At 44.5% G+C, this 21,392-nt stretch overlaps 1 protein-coding gene across 1 annotated transcript; it reads left to right on the top strand.

Annotated features, from left to right (window-relative positions):
* The first annotated feature begins 1,087 nt into the window (after positions 1 to 1,087).
* On the top strand, positions 1,088 to 18,710 carry EBPL (EBP like). Its single transcript, XM_070407473.1, has 4 exons — positions 1,088 to 1,296; positions 9,436 to 9,505; positions 16,496 to 16,634; positions 18,166 to 18,710. Exons 1-4 carry the CDS (start codon positions 1,126 to 1,128, stop codon positions 18,404 to 18,406), a joined length of 621 nt encoding a protein of 206 aa, XP_070263574.1. The 5' UTR covers positions 1,088 to 1,125; the 3' UTR covers positions 18,407 to 18,710.
* The last annotated feature ends 2,682 nt before the right edge of the window (positions 18,711 to 21,392 follow it).

Raw genomic sequence — 21,392 nt, 5'->3', positions numbered from 1 at the left:
TTAAAATTTATCTGAGCATCCTGTATTTCACCTGGCTACCCAAAATTAAAAACACAGACATCGTCAATAAGGGTTGCAATCTTTTTAAACTCTGACTCCTTTATCCAGGGTTAAGTATCTACATGGCAGAGGCCTAAGGAAAGGAGCGGGGAAAACAGTTAAGAGCAAATTTTAAAAAGAAGAAAAATAAGATGTTAGCAAAAGTAGAGAGGACGGTTAACATGATGGAGATTCGGTCCTGGGCCTGCCTGGGCCCGTTTTCATATTGTAAAATAGGAAAACACTGATCTCCCAGAGTTGTTGGGATGTTAGATGAGATAACGGAGATGAAAGCACCTAGTGCCACGCCGATTTGACCTATTGCTCCTCTCCCCCATACTTTCAATGCTTTTCTGGATTTTAAAGAAATGGGTGGCTGGTGGCTGAAAACTCCCTTGGCCATCACCTCTCCTGCAAGACTTGCAAGGGCCAAATTAGAACCTTTTGTCCCCAAAATTCTACCCAGTCTGTTGGCAAAATTTACACCATTTGAGCTTCACTTTGTAGCTTACGGTTTTGAACCTGGTTAAAAATAAAACTGCATAAAAAAGTGTGGCTAGTTTGGTTCAGTGGATAAAGCATCCACTCGCGGACTGCAGGATCCCGGGTTCCATTCCGGTCAAGGGCAGGTGCCTGGGTTGTAGGCTCCATCACAGGCCCTGGTCGGGCTCCTGCAGGAGGCAACCAAATCAATCTGAGACAAATAGATGTTTCTCTCTGTGTGTCTCTCCCCCTCCCTTCCATTCTCTCCAAAAACCAATGAAAAAATATCCTGGGATGAGGATTAACAACAACAAAAAAGTGTAGCCCTATATTACCAGTCCTTTGGGTTTGGTCTGGGAACAGGTTTGGACAGGCAGTTATGTGAGTTCTTGAGCAGGATACAGACTCCAGGAAACCTCAGGCTCAGCTGGTTGGGTAGCCAGGAGCGAGGCGGGAAGGGAAGCCTCGGCGCGCCCCCGCCCCGACCAGAAGCTCCGCCCCATCGGGAGACCCGGCCTCCCGCCCCCACGTCCCACCCCCTTTTCTCGGCTCTACCTTCCTGGCGGGCTGTAGGGGTCGCCAGGGGAGAAGGGAGCAGGCGGCATGGGCGCGGGGCCGGGGCTGGGAACCGCGGCGGGCGGCTCGCTGCTGCTGTGCGCCGCGCTGCTGGCCGCGGGCTGCGCGCTGGGCCTGCGCCTGGGCCGCGGGCGGGGAGCGGCGGACCGCGCGGCGCTCGCCTGGCTCTGCTACGACGCCCTGGTGCACTGCGCTCTGGTAAGTGCTGTCGCCTCCGGCGCCGCCGGCGCGAGCGGACAGCGCCTCTCTAGGGACTCTTCCCTCCGTCGTCCCAGGGAGTCCCCGAAAAGGACGGGACCTGGGGGCAGCCCCATCCCAGGGCGGGAGGTCTGCGGAGCCGCGGGGAGGACCGGGAGCCGCTGTGGGCCTGGCCTTGGCCGGAGGCTGCCCCTCTCCGAGTTCCCAAGTCTCTAAAGAGCGCAGCTTCCTTAGTGGCCCCCCCCCCCCCCCCCCCCCCGCTTTTGTAAGCCAAATAAAAACCTGAAAATAGTGATTTCTGGGCCCTGTTATATTAGTTTGAGTGTAAGCTACTCAGGGTCTTGGCTTACTCGACTTTGTAACTTACACTAAATGTTGACCTGAAAATAGAGTTTTTCAGTGCCCCAGTGGGAGCTGGAGAGCTTAGGCGCACTGCGCTGTGTCAGACCCGCCCCTGTGCCTTAATGGTCATGGCATTTATTGGGTGACGAATGTGTGCCATGAATAATACTGTGTATTAACTTTTTGTATCTTTACAACACCCCATACACCAGTTATCATTGTCCCCATTTTACAGAGGAGAAATCAGGCCCTGCAAAGTTAGGTGACTGCAGTGCCACACGCTGGCGTGGTTCTGCGTTTGTTTAGTCTGGCTACAAAGACTGTATTACACCAGGGTTTAGGAAGTGTGCCCCTAAAAATGGAACTCATTTTATAAATGGCCAGGAGGGTTGTAGTTAAGGGAATTCTATTAAAATACCTCTCCCCCATGCACACACTTTTTCTTAAAGTTATTTTAATTATGCCAAAGTATCTTTTTTGCAAATTTGACCTTGCTTAAATCTAGGCAAGCCCGTGGCTAATGTGAAGCCAACGTCTATAGCAGTGATTTTCAACCCCCGTGCCACAAGAATTTTTAAAACATGCAATCTGTTTAGTCAAGGGCACTGACCTCTTGCCCCTTAGGTTATCAAAAAAAAAAAAAAAATGACAACATCCAACACAACAATAGCTACCCGGTGTGAATGAATCAAAATTATACCTATTTTTTGTCAGGTCAGCCAAAAATATATATTTTTTGGTGTGCTACAGAATTTTAGTAATTATTTTATATGTGCCATGAGATGAAAAAGATTGAAAATGGTTGGTCTATAGTATTGAGAAAGAAATAGAAAGCAAAATTTTCAATAATCATCTAGGTCTGTATGTTAGTTGGATATGTGTACATATCAGGTGTTTCTGGAATGATGAAATTCCTTTTTCCTAATAGTTAAGCTAAGAGACAGTGAATATTGTCCTCAACTCCTTTATTTATAGAATTGGTTTTTTAGCTGTCATTGGACACAAATTCTTCCAAAGAACAGGGGCAGTAAAATAGGTTGCTAGGCCCACTGAGAGAAGAAAATATTATTACATACTAGAGGCCCAGTGCACGACATTCGTGCACTGGAGGTGGGGTTCCCTCTGCCCGGCCTGCACCCTTTAGCAGTCCGGGAGTCCTTGGGGACTGATGGCTTAGGCCCGCTAGTCGGACATCCTTAGAGCTGCAGCCCGGCTTGTAGCTGAGCAGCGCTCCCCCTGTGGGAGTGCACTGACCACCAGGGGGTAGCTCCTGTGTTGAACGTCTGCCCCCCTGGTGGTCAGTGCACATCATAGCGACCAGTCGTTCCGCCGTTCGGTCCATTTGCATATAACCCCTTTATTACATAGGATTTTAGACATACAAAAATGTATTAAAATACTAAAACATATACCCATATGTCCACCTAGTTTAAAATCTAGTCTACTTTTGAAGCACAGACTGTTACAGGTAACACCACACACATCTCCACTGTGGCACCTTGAGGTGTATCCCAATGTGTGGAGTCATTGCCCTGTTTTTCCTCCTCCCTGTTCCGAAGGAAATGTCCCCTACCCAGCCCTACCTTGTGCCATTACCTGTCCCAGCTGCAAAATGTTCCACTTTATGATGCGCCATGCCTTAGTTCTTTAATTCTAAAATGCACATTTTTAACATATTAAAATAATCAGTGACATACCCACTGTGGTCCATATATTGATATCTTATATCTCTGAAATTGGGCTATATCTTACAGTTGAGGAAACATGAAAAGTTAATCAGCTCATATTACTAGACATATTTTTTAAAATATTTTTTTATTGATTTCAGAGAGAAAGGGAGAGGGAGAGAGATAGAAACATCAATGATGAAAGAGACTCATTGATTGGCTGCCTCCTGCACCCCCGCCACTGGGGACCGAGCACACAACCCGGGGCATGTGCCCTTGACGGGAATCGAACCTGGGACCCTTCAGTCTGCAGGCCGATGCTCTATCAACTGAACCAAACCAGCTAGGGCTTAATAGGAATATTTTTATTTAGCTACTTACACACAGTGCTTCAACCAGCATCTTTGTACACATATTCTAGAGATTGGTGAGGAGAGCACTTAAATTAAGTGGTTGAGGCCTGCAAAAAAATGCAGGCCTGGCCCTAGCTGGTTTGGCTCAGTGGATAGAGTGTCGGCCTGTGGACCGAAGGGTCCTGGGTTTGATTCTGGTCAAGGGCACATGCCTGCCTGAGTTGTGGGCTTGATCCCCAGTGGGGGAAGTGCAGGCAGCCGATCAATGGTTCTCTCTCATCACTGATGTTTCTATCTCTCTCTCCTTCTCCCTTCCTCTCTGAAATCAATAAAAATATTTTTTAAAAATGCAGGCCTGTATTATCTTTGGTTGGGAGTTTATTGCCAGAAGACCCAGAAATGTGGCCTGAGCTAAGACTGGAATATAAAGCTTGGTGGAAAACTGAAGCCACAATTCACTTGTTCACACTAGAACCTGGGCTGTCTCTCCTTATCCCTGTAAACTTCACTTCTGTTTTTTTTTTTTTTTTAATTAAATCTTTATTGTTCTGATTACATTTGTTCCTCTTTTTTTCCCATAACTCCCCTTCTCCCAGTTCCCACCCCACCCTCCGCCCTCACTCCCCACCCACTGTCCTCATCCATAGGTGCACGATTTTTGTCCAGTCTCTTCCCGCATCTCCCATTCCCCTTCCCCCTCCAAGAATAGTCAGTCCATTCCCCTTCTATGTCCCTGATTCATTGTAATCACCAGTTCATTCTGTACATCAGATTATTTATTCACTTGATTCTTAGATTCACTTGTTGATAGATGCATGTTTGTTGTTCACAATTTGTATCTTTACCTTTTTCTTCTTCCTCTTCTTAAAGGAAACCTTTCAGCATTTCGTATAATACTGGTTTAGTGGTGATGAAGTCCTTTAGCTTTTCCTTATCTGTGAAGCTCTTTATCTGACCTTCAATTCTGAATGATAGCTTTGCTGGATAAAGTAATCTTGGTTGTAGGTTCTTGGTATTCAGTACTTTGAATATTTCTTGCCATTCCCTTCTGGCCTGCAAAGTTTCTGTTGAGAAATCAGCTGACAGTCGTATGGGTATTCCCTTGTAGGTAATTGAGTCTCTTTCTCTTGCTGCTTTTAAGATTCTCTCTTTGTCTTTTGCTCTTGGCATTTTAATGATGATGTGTCTTGGTGTGGTCCTCTTTGGATTCCTTTTGTTTGGGGTTCTCTGCGCTTCTTGGACCTGTAAGTCCATTTCTTTCACCAGGTGGGGGAAGTTTTCTGCCATTATTTCTTCAAATAGGTTTTCAATATCTTGCTGTCTCTCATCTTCTGGCACCCCTATTATTCTGATATTAGTGCGCTTGAAGCTGTCCCAGAGGCTCCTTACACTATCTTCACACTTTCGGATTCTTTTTTCATTTTGCTTTTCCAGTTGGGTGTTTTTAGTCGAATCTTTGGTTTGATTCTTGTGCTCCTCTGGTCTGCTATTTGGTATAATATTCTTTATTTCAGTCCGTGTATGCTTACTTTCTAATTTCTTTATTGTAGCATCGAGGGTCTCATTAGTTTTCGTGAGGCTCTGCTCAAGTTTATAGCAAGCCCTCAAAATTGCGATTCTTAGCTCCATATCCTCCATTTCTGTCATGTTTTTTTGTCTCCGCATCTTTTATGCTTTCTTGGTGCACCCCCTTGTGGTCTTTGTGCGCAGTCTTGTTCTAGCCAAGCCTTAATTGTTGTAGTTAACACTAGAGGGATTTGACCACCAGGCCGACTGGCTGTAGGAATCAGCTGTGTGGAAAACGTCTGCCTTCTGGGGAGGCGCTAATCCAGCCTTTGCCTGAGGCGATCCAGCAAATGGCTGTGCGCAGGGTTTGGGCGGGGCGGGATCAACAGGGCGGGCGGAGGGAGCAGTTATGGCCGCTCTCAGTCCCGTTCCCAGAGGCTCTGCTTCTCAGAACCCCGGGAGCCGCTGCAAACTTCGGAGAGAAAGCTGCCCTCAGGTTCCAACTGATGCCGGATAATCCCGCTTCTCCCGTTTGAGTCTGGGTCCCTAGAGACTCGCCCGGATCTGGAGCCCAGAGTCTGAGACTCACTCCCGACCGAAAACGACAACCGCGCCCTCAGCCACCAGCCCGCTTTCGCGCACACCTCGGTACCTTTGTATTTTCCACACTGCGCCTCCTCTGAGCCTCGGTTTGCTGTTCTCTTTCCTTCTAGTTGTAGAGTCTCTCTTCAGCCAGCCTTCCTGTGGTTCTGGGTGATGTCCGTTCCGTCTTTTAGTTGTATTTTTGAAATGGTTGTTTGCGGCAGCGGTCTCCGGTGTTTACCTACGCCGCCATCTTGGTCTCTTCTCTTAAATTAATGTAAACTTCACTTCTCAAATGGTAGATGTTGGGATTAATGGCCGCCATCAAATGCAGAGCTCCTCTGTCCACAGAGTTCCAAGCCCAGCATTCCCAGAGGTAGTTCAGCTCCCTGATGTCCAATCAGAATGTGGTTACCTCAGGCTACCGCACTGGTCTTCAGGGCAGTTGGGTAGGCCTAGGGCAGTGGTCAGCAAACTCATTAGTCAACAGAGCCAAATATCAACAGTACAACGATTGAAATTTCTTTTGAAAGCCAAATTTTTTTAAACTTAAACTATATAGGTAGGTACATTATTATTAACTTAATTAGGGTACTCCTAAGGCTTAGGAAGAGCCACACTCAAGGGGCCAAAGAGCCGCATGTGGCTTGCGAGCCACAGTTTGCCGACAATGGGCCTAGGGTGAAGGTAGCCCAGTTTCCCACCAGTACACTGGTAGGAGCCATGACAATATACTAACTAGTACATAAAAAACCAATGGTGTGGTTCACTGTTCCTCAAAGGTTGCTGTGGGCATTTCGTGCACGGGGGCTTCATGGTTTTTTCCTCATCTGCAACCTAAGAACAGCATTCTAGGTGTGGCCACAGCATAAAGGCGGATGTGTATTCATGTGTTTGGGCAAGACCTTGAAGTCCAAATTGACTAGAACACAGGGTTTACCTAAGGAATAAATTTGGGGAACAGTTAAGGGACCTGGAATGATATGTGAGACTTTGAATTTTATTCTGTAGTAGGAAGCTGTTGATGAGTTTCAGCCAAGGGAGTAGCATGGCCAAAGCAGATCTTTCTAAAGATAATTTGGTGGAAATGTGTTAAATCAGAAACTGTAAAGGGTCTGAGATTTCAACCTTTTTACAAGTTAACCAGGTTAATTCTTCAAGTACCATGGGCAATGCAGGGAGGGCCAGATGGTACCTGCACATGCAGTGGGTACATGACAGGGGAGGAACCCCAAATTAGGCTCCCATCTTATGTAGCTGCTGGTGACCTGCTCATACTTCTCTGGAGAAAGACCTTTACTCTAGAATGTAAACAGATCTTCTCTGGGGAGGAGGGGGCAAGATCTTTACGTCTATCACCCTGGAACATTTTAGGAGGAGAGGTCTCTAAGCTTTACCAGCCTGGAATGTCTCCTCATATAATGTCTCCTCAGTTGGTGTAAATGCCTGTGCCCAGAGACCCCAGACAGTGCATATTTATGGAGTATTCTCTCCCAATATGGTGCAGGGTGGATTGGAAAAGCTAGTTAAAAGGAGCAAAAAGATCAGCAATTGCAGTATTTTAGGAGTGAGATGAAAAAGAGCTGCACTAAGGTGTGGTGAAAGTTAAAGTGGGGAAGAAAACTAAGTAAGTATAAGAGACTTTCAAGGGGAGAATTGTGTAAGTCAAAGTGATCGCTTATACATTGGGAGTGGAGATGATCATGGGGTTTAGAATCTGGCTGATGTATGTAATATTGATAATGTTAACAAAGACAAGAAACACTGATCTGCTTTCTTGTTATTAAAGGTATGCTGTTTCTAGAATTTCATATAAATGAAACTATATAGTATGTAGTCTTTTATTTAGCATAATTTACTTAATAGTATCCCAATATATGGATATATACCAATTTATTTTTCTGTTTTCCAGTTAATCAACAATTGGGTTGTTTCTAGTTTTTTACTGTTATAAATTGTGCTGTTATGAGTATTTGCTTACAGATCTTTGTTGTGGACATTTATTTATCCTGGGTAAGTGCCGAGGAGTGGGATTCTTTAACTAGAGTAGGAACTGCCAAATTGTTTTCCAAAGTGGCTCTACAATTTTCCATTTCCACCAACAATACTTGAGGTTCCAGTTGTTCCACATCCTCACCAGCGCTTACTCTCTCAGCCAGCTTGGGCTGCTATAACAAAAATACCATAGAACAGGTGGGAAAAAACAAACAAACAAACAAAAGAAAACACACAGACATTTAGGACTTCTGGGCAAGATGGTGATATAGGTAAACATAGTATTCACATCCTCCAATAACCGTCATTCAGAACCACCTGAAATCTGGCTGAATAGAACTCTTAGGACTAGAGAATTAAAGAATAAGCCAGACAGAGACTGGTAGGAGGGGTGAAGATATGGAACAGGCTCGTTTCACACCCACATGTGGTGGATAAAAATTGGGAGGGATATCTCTGAGGTGCAAGGGATACCAGCCCCACCCCAGGATTCCAGTGCCAAGAAGAGAAGTCACCATAACTTCTGGCTGTAAAAACCAGGGAGGATTGAGGCTGAGGGAGACAGAGCACTTCTGGAGTCTCAGGCACTTCCTCTTAAAGAACCTGTGTATAGACTTAGTTGGACTCATTGCCTCTGAGCTCTAGGGCTGGGGCAGCAGCCATCTGCAGAGACATATGGTGCGAAACTGAGTTGTCTAGCCTTGGTTCACAGCTGGGCCTCGCATGGGCACCTCCAAGCTCAGCACAAGTAGCAGCCATCTGCAGATCACTTTGCAACTCATGCTGGTTGGCCCTATATGAAAGTACCAGTGAGGATTAACCAAAAAAGAAAAGAAAGAAATAGTGTAAGTTATAGAGATAATCCCCAGAACTACCGACAGAAGTGGTTATAAGTGTTAACCTCTGGGAAGTGGTACTGGAAATGAGCAAGGATTAGTCAGAGACACAATTTTAATGTCATATAAGTGATTGCTTTGGTAAAAAGAAGTGAGAAAAAAAGTAGTAGTATTGACCAGCAACAGAATTTGTTCCAAGAAGCAACATGACAATCAAATATCCCAGTGAATTCTAGTTCATTGGTTTTTGAAACTTTAGTGCGAAGAAATACATCAGCGAAGGGGAAATGCTCGGTGTAATTACAAATATTTCATTACCTAAAATTTAAAATGTAGCCTGTAAGCATTTAAAACTTTCCTAGGTCTGCCCTTAGGCAGGAAAAATAACTAATTTAACTATGATATAGATATTTGAATGCCACTTTCGTTAAGAGAGATCTTGGACTTTTTTGTGAAGTGAGACAAAATGAACTGCTGTGAGGTACTTCTCAAAAGTATAATAAATTTGTTAGACTAATCCAGAATTTAGCCTATTTAATATAACATTTAAGCTCTTTCCTTGTGGAAAAATTTCAACTTATTTTCCCCCATAAGAATACACCCCTTATTTTATAATGCCAATCATTGAAAAATAGCATTTATTATATGAACATTAGCTTTGGATTCATCCATTTCCAAGGTCAGGGACCGCACTCCAGGATAACACCCCATGGGGTTATGTAAGTGTGGTGCTCTGAAGGTACCAACTGAGGTGGGAGGGGGAAGGGATGCTCCCAGGCAGTGCCATGTACTTGTGGTGCCATCCTGGGGTTGTGATGCTAAATTAGAGCATTTTTTATTTGATTTTCTTCTCTCTAGGAAGGCTCTTTTGTCTACTTGTCTTTCATGGGAAACATTGCTGATTCTGATAGCTTCATTGCTTCCTTGTGTAAGTAATTTCAAATATTTACCTTTGAAATGTTTGAGGAGATTTATTCCAAGTGTGACTGTATTAGTACCTGTATCCCATCTTGTATGATTCCATTTATATAAAACTAGAGGCCCAATGCATGAAAATTTGTGCAAGAGTAGGCCTTCCTTCCCCCGGCTGCCAGCACCTGCTTCCCTCTGGCACTGGCTTCCCTCTGGCACCCAGGACCTGGGCTGCTTCCCTCCTCTGGCCACCCACAGGCACCCAGAACCCGGTCTGGCTTCCCTTGGTCCACCCGCAGCCACCGGGACCCTGGCTGGCTTCCCTCTGGCCCCGGCTTCGTCAGGAAGGACATCCGGAATGATGTCCGGAAGACATCCGATCTAATTAGCATATTACCCTTTTATTATTATAGATGTCCAGAGTAGGTGAATCTATGGGAGACAGATTATAAATTAGTGGCTTCCTAGGAGAGGTGGGGAACGGATGTTGGAGAGAAATGGAGAGTGACTGATAAAAGATATAGATTTCTTCTGGTGGGTAATGAAATACTCTAAAATTAGATTGTGGTGATTCAAATCTGTGAATTTACTAAAATCCATTTAATTGTACACTTTTTTATTTTTAAATATATTTTTATTGATTTCAGAGAGGAAGGAGGGGGGAGAGAGAGAGAGAGAGAGAGAGAGAGAGAGACATCAATGATGAGAATCATTGATTGGCTGCCTGTTGCACGGGATCAAGCCCGCAACCCGGGTATATGCCCTGACCAGGAATTGGACCGTGACCTCCTGATTCATAGGTCGATGCTCAACCACTGAGTCACCATGCTGGGTGAATTGCACACTTTAAATAGGTAAATAGTATTGCACATGAATTATATCTTAATAAATGTATATTTTAAATGTTTATAGTGAGTGCAAGTTGAAGAGTTTGCATTATTTAAACTGGGTGTTTTTTACACTTTTAGTATCAACTTTCAAATACGTCTTATAGGTAATTTCCAAAAATCTTCTTGTTCTACAGAGATATTAACTAGTTTTCTTATATTCCTCATGCTCACTATTAATCAGCATTCAATGAGCTAGTATTGACTACCTCCCATGTACTATGTCAACACTGACAAATATATGAGCTGTGTAACAACAGGGTCCTTTGCCACTCTCATCCAGCTGCCTTGCTCAGGATAACTTCTTTCAGATTTTGTGCCTGAAATACCTCACTGTTTATCTCATTTCTTCTCTGATTCTGAAATCATATCCCCCAGCCAGGATCTGTGTTGGAACTCCTATTTATCACTAGTGTTAGGAAAGTCTGCTAGATAATGGAGCCACAGGTAGTGCTTCTTAAAGCCAAACATTGATTTCAGAGAGTAAGGGAGAGGGAGAGAGAGAGAAACATCAGTGATGAGAATCATTGATTGGCTGCCTCTTGCAGGATCATCTTTGATGCCTCTCAGGTCCCAGCCAGTAGTAGTAGCTCAAGGAGCCTGAGCCCCACCCCTGGAATCCAGCTCCTTCAGGTCCAGCACTGAGCAAAGTGTAGCTGTGCACCTTTTCGATGAGTGAGCTGGAATAAACTGCCGGGAAGCCCAGGGGCTGGAGGCCCCCGGTCTGTCATTGTCCTCCCATCCTGGCTGCTCTGGCTGGCATCAGAGAAAGGGAACAGCCCAGATTTGGCTCAATCCCATGAAATGTAAAGTCTAACTCAGTCTTTCTCAGTCATCTTCAATTTACATTTTCACCTATAAAAAGTGAAAACTCATCTCATGGGGGTGCCCTTTCTTCTAGAGAATGTGAAAATCCAATAGGTATGATAAAGTAGTGCATCTTGGGCTTTAAAGAGCACTGATTGCCTGAGACTTTTAAAATGCAGATTCTGATTCAGAGGGTCTGGGGTAAGGCCTCCCAGTGTTGATCTGTGGACTCTTTTGATTCAGCAGAATGTAGAACTGGGCTGTTAACATTATGTAGATGCTGTAAAAAAAATCTTATTCATGACACTTGTTAAAAAATGCTAAGAAAGACTATTCAAGAGGGACCTTCCGACTGTTCCATTTCCATGCCCCTGATTCTATTCCATTCACCAGTTTACTCTGTTCATCATTTTTTTATTCATTTGATTTTTAGGTTCAGCTGTTTATTGATATGTATTTGTTGTCACTTTGTTGTTCATATTTTTTATTCTCAGAGGGAAGGGGTTGGGGGTTCGGGAAGAGATTAGACAAAGATCTTAAATGCATGTATGCATTACCTGTGGACACAGACCATAGGGTGGCGAGGGCCTGGGGTGGGGTGGGAACCGGGTAGAGGGGAACTATGGGGGCAAAAAAGAGGGACATCTGTAATAATCTCAACAATAAAATTAATAAATAATAAATAAAATCACTAAAAAAAAGAAAAAAGAGGGACCACCGCAGGGGAGGGCTTTGCATTAGGAGAGAGATCAGGCTCAACTCCAAATACAGCAAGGAGAGGTGGAGATTTATGGCCAAGGTGGGGTTAGTGGATGGAAAATTACTAAGAAGAAACATCAAGCCTAGGAGGATTCATGGTAGCCCCACTACTAGGGTTCTTGCTGAAGGCAGGCGGGTGTGAGAAGATGCAGAGGGTGGGGGATAAGGAATTTGATCAGATGTCTGCATCCCCATGTTTATTGCAGCATTGTTTACAATAGCCAGGACATGCAAGCAACCTAAGTGCTCATCACTGGTGAGTGGGTCAAGAAAATGTGGTGTATATGGAATGTTTTTCAGCCATTGAGGAAGAAGGAAAACCTGCCGTTTGTGACAACGTGGATGGACCTTGAGGGAGTTATGCTGAGTGAAATAAGTCAGACAGGAAAAGACACATACTGTATGATCTCACTTTTACGTGGAATCTAAAAAACAAACAAATAAACAAATCCAAACTCACAGGAAAAGAGATCACATTTGTGGTTACCAGGGGCAGGGGGTAGAGGGTGGGAGAATTGGACGAAGGTGATCAAAAGATACAAACTTCCAGTTACAAATTAAATAGTACTAAGTATGTAATGTACAATGCGATATCTATAGTTAACACTGCTGTAAGTTGTTAAGACAGTAAGTCAATCCTAAGAGTTTTCATCACAGGGAAAAAACAAAAAATCATTATTTTCTTTTTTTAAATCTATATGAGATGAGGGATGCTGATCATCTCACAACATATGTAAGTCAGGTCGTTATGCTGTACACTTACACCTTTACAGCGCTGTGTGCCAACTGTATCAATAAAACTGGAAAAGAAAGATACCAAGAAGGGGGACTTTTACTAAACTGACTCTGCCGCTCTTGCTAAAACTGGACTAAGGCCAAGGACAAAGCGCAAGTTCGAGGCCCTGTTGAGAAGAAGCTCAGAAGAGTCAGAAAGTCTTTGTTGCCCCTATCACCTCCGAACCTCCGCTCTGTGGGAAGGGCATGGCTGTGGCTTGGGTCCAGGAGACCTACTCCAGCCTTCCGTGTGCATCCTTTCCTCTAAACCTGGCAGTCAGTCACCAAGTAAGTGATAATGATCACAGCATTAGGCTTGTTAATGCTGTAATTAACCAGCAAAGACATGGTTAAGGTTAAGCAGTAGATGAGGAGATACCAGAGGCTTGATATGCTGGGACAGATAGGTAGCAAGGCCTGCTATTACTGTCCAACCCCCTGCCTTCCTCTCAGCATTAACCTTGGCTCCCCGCTTCCTCCGCCCCCTTCCCGAAGTATTCTTCAGTTTTGCTGAATTAAATATAGGTTTAGACACACCATGTTCTCGAGCTCCAGGCTTTTGCACATGCTTTTCCCTGACATACCCTTCCCCTTCGCCCAGTTCGGGAGTCACCCCGTGTGGTGTAAGGCCTGAAATGAAGGTCCAGTGTCATGTGTGCCTTGACATCTGGTAAAATCCAGAGGGCCCCAAATGGCCTACCTGCAAGTCCCGTCCCCACCCTGCTTTCTCATATCAAGTCCCTCAGCCAAACGACCTTCTATGTGGCGGGGACCAGGCACAGTGCCTACCATCCCTGAGTAGTGGGCTTCAGTTCCCTGCCAGCCCTCGGAATTATTCAAACGGGCATCACCTCCTGCCACAGGGACCAGAGGTCACCCCATCCTCTTGTTACTACACAGCCTGCCTCTGCCAGCCCCTCCTTGTCATTCCATTTCCAAGTGCAGCCCCACATGGCCCGCATGACGCAGTGCCCTCCTCCCCAGGCTGGGAGTGCATGTGGCTAAGAATCGGCCATCAGTCTCACCTGCCCAGCGTCGTGTGTAGTGTACTGTGTCATCCCCATGACGCTAGGGGGGGGATCCTTCTCTCACCCACAAGGTGAGAGGCAGTGATCAAAACACCTCACCTCCCTCGTCTGGCTTAGCTGCCACTTCTCCATGTGCCCACACTCTGTCACCGTCACTCACTGCATGGTTCGACCTCACTAAAATGTGAGCCACGTGCAGCAGGCGTTGTGTCCCAGTCGTTGCCAGCACAGAACCTTCCGTGTGCCCCAAAAGATTTGTTGAATTAAAGAATGAATGAATGGTGTTATGTTTCTGAATGTCTAAACACCCACTAACCTCTTAGATCCTAAAGCATTGACATTTTATTTGTGATGTTTTCTTAGATTTTTGGATGCATAGAGGGTACATTTTGCCTATTGTATATATGTTTAAATTTAGAGGAAAATTTTTTGCTTTCACTATTATGTTGTTTTCTAGTTAGTTCATAGCTGGCAGTTGGCTGAGGACAAGCTGACAGGCTCTGCCTGGCCTGCTGTGTCTGTGTGTTATTCCATTAAATAGCTAATCCTGTTTCCTGGCCATCCCTTCTCTCAGAATAGCCCTTCATTAGAACCCTTTTGTCCCTGGCCCCCAATGGATCCTAACTCTGGCCAGTAAGAGACTAGGGCAACGGTTCTCAACCTGTGGGTCGCGACCCCTTTGGGGGTCGAACGACCCTTTCACAGGGGTCGCCTAAGACCATCGGAAAACACGTATATAATTACATATTGTTTTTGTGATTAATCACTATGCTTTAATTATGTTCAATTTGTAACAGTGAAAATACATCCTGCATATCAGATATTTACATTACAATTCATAACAGTAGCAAAATTACAGTTATGAAGTAGCAATGAAAATAATTTTATGGTTGGGGTCACCACAACATGAGGAACTGTATTAAAGGGTTGCGGCATTAGGAAGGTTGAGAACCAGTGGACTAGGACTTTGTGCAGCTCAGCCCAATCAGAACATGTTGCTAATTTTTGACCATTCATACCTTTTTTAAATAATGCGAGAACAGATTTAAATGGAGAGAAGTGGGAACGTTTGGTTTTTTTACTTTGATTATTTGAGATCTTAGGACCAGAATATATTACAGAGAGAAAGAGAGAGAGTGTGTCAAGAAAGGAGAGAGGGACAGAGGGAGGAAGAAGGGAGAGGGAGGAGGGAGGGAAAGAGAGAAAGAAAGAAGGAAGGTAAAAAAAGAAAGGAGGGAGGAAGGGGAATATGGCCTCGCCCAGTGCCTGGCTCTCAGTCCAGCTCTAAAGGCTTGCACACCTCATGGTGATTTCTAAAGAACCATCCTGACAGCGGGTCTGGAAAATTTCTTAGGGCATGCCCACTCCCCCATCTGCACAATTGAGGATTTGGTGGTAATTATTAGTGAATCTGTCCCTGTAACAAACTGAAATGCCTCTTTTGTCCATTTTGGATTCATTCTGTAGTCCAGGCTATATTATTCCCCTCCCTTTCCTTCTGTCCACTTCAGCCCTTAATTTCCTTTAATTATTAATAAACATATCCTTAATAATAACTTTCTGATATTTAAATTATACTTACAGACTTTATATTTAAATTTTAAAGTAAGGAATTATATTGTATTTACAAGATAATTATTAAAGACTAGAGGCCCGGTGCATGAAATTTGTGCATGGGGGTGTGTCCCTCAGCCCATCCTACACCCTCTCCAATCTGAGATTCCTCTCACAATCCGGGACTGCTGGCTCCCAACCGCTCGTCTGCTTGCCTGCCAGATTACCCCTAACCGCTTCTGCCTGCCAGCCTGATTACCCCCTAACCACTCCCCTGCCAGCCTGGTTGCCCCTAACTGTCCTCCCCTGCAGGCCTGGTCGCCCCCAACTTTCCTCCCCTGAAGGCCTGGTCCCCCCCAACTGCCCTCCCCTGCAGGCCTGGTCCCCTCCAACTGCTCTCCTCTGAAGGCCTGATCACCCACAACTGCCCTCCCCTGCAGGCCTGGTCCCCCACAACTGCCCTCCCCTGCTGGCAATCTTGTGGTGGCCATCTTGTGTGTTGGAGTGATGGTCAATTTGCATATCACCTCTTTATTATATAGGATTGTCTTTGCAAAATCTGATTATGTTGAATTAATATAGAATTCTGCTACTTATAATGGAAAGGGGGGGCGAAGAGGGCACACATGTTAAAACACTTTGCAGACTGTAAATTATTTTAACAATCCTATATAATAAAACCCTAATATGCAAATCGACCGAACGGTGGAATGACTGGTCGCTATGAACTGACCACCAGGGGGCAGATGCTCAACATAGGAGCTGCCCCTGGTGGTCAGTGTGCTCCCACAGGGGGAGCACCACTCAGCCAGAAGCTGGGCTCATGGCTGGCGAGTGCAGTGGAGGTGGCGGCAACCTCCGTGGCAGCACTAAGGAGCAGCTAGCAGGTGGGTGGTAAGGAGCGAGGGGTCCCAGACTGTGAGAGGGCACAGGCCTGGCTGAGGGACCTCACCCCCAAACCCAGTGCATGGATTTTGTGCACCGGCCTCTAGTATAACATAATATTGTTATTGTTACTTGTGTTAGGTGGCAAATGCATTTCGTCTCAGGGCTTCTCTTGCCTTCCACTAAGGCATTCTGAAGAATGCAGAGAGAATGGTAGCTATTCCTTTTATCTCATCCTAAAGGGGGGGAAAAGGGGTCATTTCCATTGACTGTCATAAAAAGGATAAGTAACAAAGTGTGCTTTGTTTTTAGGGAAAGAATATGGCAAAGCTGACGCAAGATGGGTTAATTTTGACCCAACCATTGTGTCTGTGGAAATTCTGACTGTTGTCCTGGATGGGTCTCTGGCATTGGTCCTCATGTACGCCATAGTCAAAGAGAAATATTATCGGTAAGTGCTCTGCTCCTATCCTGCTGAAAAGAGGAGAAACATTAGCAGTCCCAATGCTTACGTGACATTTGAAGGAGATTATGATCACATTTCCTTGTTAGACAAAAAGTAGAGTAGAAACAAAAATTATTTCTTATTAGATAAGGATCATGGTGCCAGTGGGACCATTTCAAACAGTTCAAAATAAAACATCTGAGAAATATGATTGAGGTAACAACCTAGGCACTATATAGGCAAGCCTGGTGTTAGCAGCACTGGATGATTTGCACTGATATTCTGGAGGATAGGGTAATATTTCCATCCTCTCCCCCATCCCCAAATCACTCTAGAAAACTCCTATTCCACTTGCTACAAAGTACATTCTCTTGTGTGATTCTGAGTTAGACATGCCAGATAAGTAAGAAACCTTTCGAGGGTATTGAGGATATGAGGAAGGCAGAAGCATGGGGAGAGGAAGGAGAAAGGTGGATGACTCACCATCCATCGGTCAGACTCTGAGACTTTCAACCACCCTTCCTCCCTTTTCCTTCCTTTCCTCCGTAAGGACAGAGTGACCTGGGGTAAATAGCTTGCTAACCTGGGGATGATTCCCTGAAACAACATCAGGAGGTGCAGTTACATTCAGCGTTCTACTATCTTGTATTGAATAAGTTTTATTTATTTAAAGCTTCATCATAAAATTTCAGATTTGAAAGAGACCTCAAGTGTCATTTAATCCACTTTTCCCCCACCCAATTTTACATAGATTCTCAGCAGTAAAAATTAAATTTCTCCTCGATACCTTGACATGTCTTTGACTCCAGAGTCTTGATTGGAGACTTACTACATGCACCCATTTGTTTATTATTTCAAACATTTATAATATCTGCATTGTTGAGTATTTACTTTGTGCCAGGCAAGGTGCTCAGCCTTTTATCTACATGTCTCATTTTTTAATAATACTCATATTTTAAAATATATATATATATTTATTATTTCAGAGAGGAAGGGAGAAGGAGAGAGAAATAGAAACATCAATGATAAGAGAGAATCATTGATTGGCTGCCTCCTGCGTACCCCACACTGGGGATCAAGCCTGCAACCCAGGCATGTGCCCTGACCGGGAATTGAACCGTGATCTCCTGGTTCACAGGTCGATGCTCGACCACTGAGCCACACTGGCTGGACCATATCTCATATATCTCCAAAAGGTCATTTGAGAAAGGGACTGTTATCCCTTTTACAACAGGTGAAATTGTAGCTCACAAAGAGATTCACATCCAGGTCTCATTGAATCTCCCTAAGAATAGAAGAGGATACCCGAGAGACCTTATTCAACTCTGAGAATAGTCTTCTAGAGAGGACAGTGCTGCTTCTTCAAGGAAAACGTGGGGTCTTCATTGATTAGATTGACTCGCCCTGTAAAGGAGCACCACATGGAAGCTGAAGTCCACCTTCAGAGAGGTTTTCTGTCCTGGAAGACTGTGTTGATGCTGTCATCACTCAGGGTGCCAGCTGGCGGTTTCATCCCTAGTTTCTTTCTCTTTAACAGGCACTTCATACAGATTACTCTGTGCGTGTGTGAATTGTATGGCGGGTGGATGACCTTCTCCCCGGAGTGGCTGATGGGAAGCCCCAACCTCAACACCAACAACTGGCTCTACTTTTGGGTCTACCTGGTATTTTTCAATAGTGTGTGGGTTCTGATCCCAGGACTGTTACTGTGGCAGTCGTGGGTAGAACTCAAGAAAATGTATCCCAAAGGGACCAGCTTAGGGAAAAAGTTCCAATGAATTTTCAAAAATCATAAACATTATTTTCTAGCTTTATGAGCCAGACTGGATTAAACCTTTTTGTTTTGATAAAATTTAATACATTCCAGTCTACAATTTCTTTTATATTGTTATTCCTGAACAACCGACTTCAAATTGATTGTAAGATGGCAAGATTTCGTTGTTGATTTATTTTTCCAGTTAAATGGCAATATAGGGAACAGAGAATAAATTTTAACTTGTAATAATCACATAGTTAATTATACATTTTTATATCTAAGATTAATTGTGCTATGTTAATAAAGCCAATAATCACAAAATACTGTAGAGCATGTTATATTAATTTTTTTCCAAAGAACATGTTGTTGCTTCAACTTTTAATCTTATTAGTCTTTGTTTCCAAAATGAAACCAGCAATGAAATAAATGCTTCTAATTTATATTTTATCAAACTTGTGAAGCCAACAAAAATGACAGCCGTTCGAATTGGTGAGGGGGCCAACTCCTTATGAGTGACATTGGAGTTTCACATAGACAAATGATTGATTTTCAAGAAGGAAGATTTGAGTTACCTTACAAAAATACATAGTACAGCCCGTCCACTTGCTCCCAACATCAGACCAGTCTTGCAGCTAAACTTGGCTTTAAAAAAAAAAACAGCTGAAGTTTAGCTGGTCTGAAATATTGTAGGCAGGGAATGTGGAGAAAGGACAGGAGGAAACATGGAGAGGGTGAGCCAGTTCACACACCTGTGCAATGTTGGGTGGGCCGAGCAGGTCGGGGGTGGGGGTGGGTGCAGCAGCAGAGCCACCACCACCACCACCACCACCTCCACCTCCCCATCCCCCGGGAGGTGGATTCTCGGCCCCCACAGGGATCCCCAATCCAGAGCAACAGAGAAGGAAAGGGGAGCCCATGTAGATTGGGCAGTGGGAATCAGTGGGGATTCGGTCCAGTCCACCTGGAAGTCTCAGACCACACCATCCCAGGCAAAGAAGGATTTCTTTCTTACAACATCAGCCTGGGAAGATCCTTGCAATTCACGTGTGAGGGAGGGACCACGTGGCAAAGATTGGGGCTGGCGGAGGGATCTATTTGGTACACCCAGCAGTGAATCTGAGCAGCCCTTTGCTCTCCGGGAGAACTTTGGGCAAAGTGGAAGGGGGCTGGACAGCGTGGCTTGGGAAAGACGGTCAGTCTTGCACAACTTGAGCACACGGGTAGCAAACCTACCCCCACCTGCAGAACAGCTGGGTCTCCCCCATTCTTCTGCGACCCGGCAAAGGGGAAGGCCTCTGGGCTGAAAATTTGTACTCCTACGACTGGGTCTGAGGGCGCAAAGGACTCAGCTATTTGGCCGGTGGGAAGCTGGGTGGAGGCCCCTCCGAGCGCGGGTCAGACACGCTGAAAGACTGGAGTGCCATGCCAGGCTGAATTTATATTTTCAGCCCCTCCTGCTTGGTGTGTCAGCGAGGAGGTGCCAGGAAGCCAAACAGCTGAGGCATTGCAACCGGAATGGGCTATGGACTGGGAGATAGACCGGCATGTCCTGGGCCCTTCAGCTGCATTAGGGGGAACCGAGCTGAGCTCCCCAGGGAGTTCAGCCAGCACAGTCCTAGGAAGGAGAGAAAGTGCCCTTCCCCCCTGCTACAAGCTATGGGCACCACCCGCAGTGCAAGTTTGTTTAAACCAAACCGGCCAGGTCTTGGAAACCACCCCAGAGCCCAGTTCTGTGAGGGAAGGGAGAGAAGCTGCGAACAGGGGCATTCAATGTATGAGACCCCAAGAAGACCCAGCCTCTGGGCTATGGAAGCCCTGCCCACCAGACTAGTTGGGGCTCTGCACTGATGAGCTTCAGACAGGTTGCCAAGGGCCAGGAAGAGACAGCAACTCTCATTGGCTTGCACCAGAGAACCTCTGGGAGGCCCAGACACGCACACCAAGAGGCCAGACTGAGACAGCATCGGAGTAAAATCCAGCGAGTTCCACAAATAGCAGACCCAAAGTCAGCGGAGACTAACTCCACTTATTTTTATTATTTTATCTTTCTAACTTTTTATTTTTTTTCTTTTGTATTTCATTTTCTTTTAGTTTTTTTCTCCTTTTTCTTTCATGTCTTTTATTTCTCTTTCCATATATTCTGGTTTTTTCCTCTTTTTTCATTTTTACCTTTGTTTTTTTCCTCCCTATTTTCTGTTTCTATTATATATTTTATTTATTATTATTACTTTTAAAATTATTATTATTGTAGTTATTGTTTTCTTTTTTATATTCTTATTCTTTCTCTTCCCTCTTCCTTCTTTCATATTCTCCTTTTTGGTTTCTTTTTTTTCATCTCTAATTCTTTTACTCTTTTGTCTTTTAGTATTCTATTTATTATTATTATTTGTGGTTGTTTTTGGTGGTGGTGGTTTGTGTTTTTTTGTTTGTTTGTTTGTTTGTTTGTTTGTTTTCACATTGTTTTCAGTTTGGTCTTGTTTTGCCTGGTTTTGTTCTGTCAGCACTTGTATAACAGTTGTCAAAAGGGGTCAGTGTTGAGCCTCACAGTCAGCCAGCCTGAATGTGTCAACAGCAATTAAGACCCAAGTACAACAGGAGGGCCCACATAACCCATACAAGGGACATTCCATGAGTACCCATCTCAGAAGATTAAGGAGACTACACCACTGGGTCCCACAAGACACCCACTACAGAAGGCCACCACACCAAGACAGGGAGTTATAGCAGTCCTATCCAATACACAGAAATGGGGAGACAAAGAAACATTACCCAAATGAAAGCACAGGAGGAATCACCAGAAAAAGAGCTAAAGGAAATAGAGGCAAGCAATTTATCAGAAACAGAGTTAATAGTTTTAAGAATACCCAACAGCATGAAAAGGGACATAGAAACCAAGAAAAACAACCAATCAGAAATGAAGAATGGCACAGCTGAAATAAAGAATACACTGGAAGAAATAAAGAATAAGTGGAAGCTGAAGATTGAATCAGCAAATTAGAAAACAGTGT

Source organism: Myotis yumanensis, unplaced genomic scaffold, assembly GCF_028538775.1.
Source record: "Myotis yumanensis isolate MYYU_CA2020_CCGP unplaced genomic scaffold, mMyoYum1.0.hap1 SCAF_3, whole genome shotgun sequence".
NCBI classification, from domain to species: Eukaryota; Metazoa; Chordata; class Mammalia; order Chiroptera; family Vespertilionidae; genus Myotis; species Myotis yumanensis.
Note: the sequence above shows the minus strand (reverse complement) of the source record. Positions and strands in the feature narration are given on the sequence as shown.

Bases quoted from the DNA above. Each gene is read 5' to 3' on its own strand.
- EBPL (XM_070407473.1), top strand. From the start codon at position 1,126: ATGGGCGCGGGGCCGGGGCTGGGAACCGCGGCGGGCGGCTCGCTGCTG. The intron at 9,506-16,495 runs GTAAGTAATTTC...CTTTGTTTTTAG, and splicing joins TAGCTTCATTGCTTCCTTGT to GGAAAGAATATGGCAAAGCT. The intron at 16,635-18,165 runs GTAAGTGCTCTG...TCTCTTTAACAG, and splicing joins GTCAAAGAGAAATATTATCG to GCACTTCATACAGATTACTC.